Below are 3637 nucleotides of genomic sequence, written 5' to 3' on the forward strand. Positions count from 1 at the left end.
CACACACACACACACACACACACACACACACACACACACACACACACACACACACACACACTACAATAAAAACTCTTGCGAAATCTTCAGTTGGGATTCCAAAAATCTATCTAATATTAAATGTTCAAGACCTTTCCACAAAACCCCCCCACTTCAAATTATTCAAACTATTGCTGTGATGTTAAACTTACAGCCGACCAGCTTAAGTTCTCTTACATTTTAGAATAAAATTCTGTTCAGACAGATTTAGAAAGTTTTGAAGGATAATTAGCAAGTAATATATATAAAGAAATTTGTCCTATGCGGTTGCTGAGCTACAACACCTGTTCTGAAAGCCAAACATACTGTTTCTCATTACAAATCCAGCTAAATTGATTAGGATCATTTATAAAGATGAAAAGGTGGACTGAACTGCAGACAGATTCTTTCCTCAGTGCTTGTGGCAGATGGTGTGTGCCACATTTGCTACGCTTTTGAACTAAATTGTCCAGTTTGGGCCTAATTTTAGCTTTATTTACTTGTATTACCGTTTTCTCAAAGGCACAAACTCAGAGAAGGTGTTCATTGGTGTATGCTGCTGTGTAACACGTCCATCTGAACATATGCCAAAACACAATGTAGAATGTGAACCCAGCTAAATGTACCGCAGCAGGTTCATCACATTATGTTATTATGTTGCAGTATGCAGAGATGCAGAAGTCAGCAGGAAGATATGACGACGACCTAAAGTCAACCAGAGCTGAGATTGCTGACATGAACCGCAGGATCATGAGGCTTCAGTCTGAAATTGAAATGGTTAAAGTGCAGGTGAGGGTTCAAGCTGTCTGCTTTACTCTGACATTTTTTTTTTTGCTGTGCAGTAGATTTTCATTTGATTGGCAGCTCCCGAACCTGAGGAACCTGCTACAAACTAAACCTGTTTTTATCCTGCGCCTCTTTCTGCCTTCAGAGAAACAGCCTGGAGGCTCAGATCGCAGAGGCCGAGGAGCGAGGAGAGCTGGCCGTGAAGGATGCCAAGCTCCGCCTCCGAGACCTGGAGGAAGCTCTGCAGAGGGCCAAACAGGACATGGCCCTGCAGGTCCGCCAGTACCAAGAACTGATGAATGTGAAGCTGGCTCTGGACATTGAAATCGCTACATATAAAAAACTTCTAGAGGGAGAGGAGATCAGGTAAAGTGTTGGAAAAGCAGTTGAATCGCTGTTCGTGGCAGAATTTCATGCTGCGTCCATCAGAGCAACATATAATGAAAATTATTAATTTTTATCACCTGTTTCTAAAAGCAGAAAGGTTTGCTTACCTGTAGGGTTAGCAAATGGTCTTATAAAACAGTAGACTGATCTTAATAAAACTCAGACAGTAAAAGACAACTGGAAAACAACTCAGTTCAAGATGGCTGCCACAACAAACTCATTAACTCAATCAATTCAACAGCTTGAGATGAATCTTTGATATAAGATGGCTTTAATTGAAATCTCTGGCATTAAGCGTGGTGCTGGACATGAATTCCTTCAAGGCCTTTATGATGTTTTTGTTTTTCCTCTAATGCAGGTTAGCAACAGGAATAAAGACCAACGTGACGAAGCAGACTTGTGAGTCCATCCTAAAGTGTGAAACTTTTATCAAAACCTTTATTGTTTTTATACATTGTTCCCTGTGTAATTCTTTTTTTTTTTGAGTAAAGGTCCCCATCAGCTGCTTGTTGACACATACTTCCTAAAATACAAAAAAAAAAAATGTTTCACTCACAACTTTCTTTTATTTTGTAGCTTTCAACTTTAATGCCTTTGGCCTGGAGAGTTCCCGCATCCCATCTTACACCTCTGGTTCCATCTCAGCTCTGGAAGGAGGGGCAGTGAAGATCACCTCGGTCACCAAAAGTGAAACGATGGTGAAGAAGGCCGAGGTGAAGGAGGAGGAGCAGCAGGATGCACCGACTGAAGAGTCATCTGCTGCAGAGAAGAAGGAGCAGGAGCAGGAAGAAGAGGAGGAGGGAGAAGCTGTGGCTGAAGAGTGATGTCTCCTCTTCATCTGGCCAACTCATGATTTTGATCTTAAAGTTAAAAAAAACATTGTCCCCTAAAATACAGGTTTTGCATTAAACTGGAATCTCTAATAAAAAGGTGCTTACGTTTCAGTTCTTTTGCAGGTTCTTATGACAGCAGAAATGGCTGCACCACAAACATTTTGCCAGCAGATGTCACTGTTGTAAAGCAAAAATATTTGCAATTCAAACTGTAAAACTTACTGAGGAGCAGAAACAAACATGGATGATACACAAGAAAGTCATAAAGATCTACCTGCTGATATTGGCAACATCTAAATTTATCTTTTAACAAGAATAAATACCCGAACATTTTTGTGTCCAGTTTTATTTTGAGGACCTTAATCTTATATGCAAGTGTTTGTTTTAGTTTCACTTCAGGAAAAAACAAACAAAAAAAGTTTTAAAGACAAAATGAGCAGCAACTTTTTTGGAGCATGATAATTTTCAGTTTAGTTACTTTGGTTAATCTACACAAATACTAATAATGTAATACTGCTATCTTTATGAGGACGCATTGACTTCCTTTTATTTCTATAGCTGAACCCTGAACCCTAACCTAAACTTAATTCATAATGATGGTGTTTCTCCTCATGGTGATGTGCCCATAAGTAGCAGTTGGTCCCCACAAGTAGGTCTTTTTGTTCCCACATAGTAGGGAATGCCGGCCTGCATAAACACAAGATGAGAGGAACTTATTCTGTTTTTAATGCCTGAATCCTGACAGCAGAGGGTATGATCGTCCATGCAGTCCAGCTTGTCCAACAAGTCCCAGCAGGCTTTGTTCCAGGCACGTGTTGCTTCAGTGGTTTCTCTTTAACAGAATTAACCACTGGGCATACATATTTAAAAAAAAAAAGGTATTTAACACCATTGGGGCGGATGTGGCTGTGTCGGAGTGGTTAGTGGAGTCGTCCTAGAACTGGAAGGTCGCTGGTTCGGTCCCCCGTCCAGCCGTCTCAGTCGTTGTGTCCTTGGGCAAGACACTTCACCCAACTTGCCTACTCATGGTGGTCAGAGGATCTGGTGGCGCCGGTGCCTGGCAGCCTCGCTTCTGTCAGTGTGCCCCAGGGCAGCTGTGGCTACAGTGTAGTTTGCCATCATCAGTGTGTGAATGTGAGTGTGAATGGGTGAATGTCTGTTAGTGTAAAGCGCTTTGGGGTCCAGAGGGACTTGAAAAGCGCTCTATAAGTTCAGTACCATTTACCTTTCATTTTTCACTGCACTTTCACTATAATGTTCACAAAAGAAAGGGATCCAAACACACTAAACCTTGTGATGGTTAAAACACTTCTGTAAAAACTATGATGCTCAGGAATCTGCAGCTTTATGTGTTTATCACGATGTAATCTGTGATTCAGGAACAGCACCTTTGTCTTTTTTAGAACAACAGCTAAGAAGCTTTCCAAGGCCCGTCGAAGAACAGGTTTGAACATGAATAATGGGTGGTTGCTGCCCCACCCAGGACCATACAAACTTCTCTTGTAGTTAGAAACCGAAAACTTCCCAAATCCCTGAATCCCAGACACTGTTCCTGCAAACCGCTGACACACACACACACACACACACACACACACACACACACACACACACAC

General features: G+C 41.6%; 1 protein-coding gene across 1 annotated transcript in view; it reads left to right on the top strand.

Moving 5' to 3' along the window:
* Positions 1-2135, top strand: part of LOC106518363 (keratin, type II cytoskeletal 8) — a gene marked incomplete in the record, with an annotated part of 7262 nt that extends 5127 nt beyond the window's left edge. The window contains 4 exon segments of the mRNA XM_014009625.1: positions 682-807; positions 950-1170; positions 1550-1590; positions 1768-2135. Of these exon segments, the coding sequence (XP_013865079.1) occupies positions 682-807; positions 950-1170; positions 1550-1590; positions 1768-2015 (636 nt within the window).
* Between the last annotated feature and the right edge of the window lie 1502 nt (positions 2136-3637).

The sequence above is a fragment of the Austrofundulus limnaeus genome, unplaced genomic scaffold (genome assembly GCF_001266775.1).
Source record: "Austrofundulus limnaeus strain Quisiro unplaced genomic scaffold, Austrofundulus_limnaeus-1.0 Scaffold60, whole genome shotgun sequence".
NCBI classification, from domain to species: Eukaryota; Metazoa; Chordata; class Actinopteri; order Cyprinodontiformes; family Rivulidae; genus Austrofundulus; species Austrofundulus limnaeus.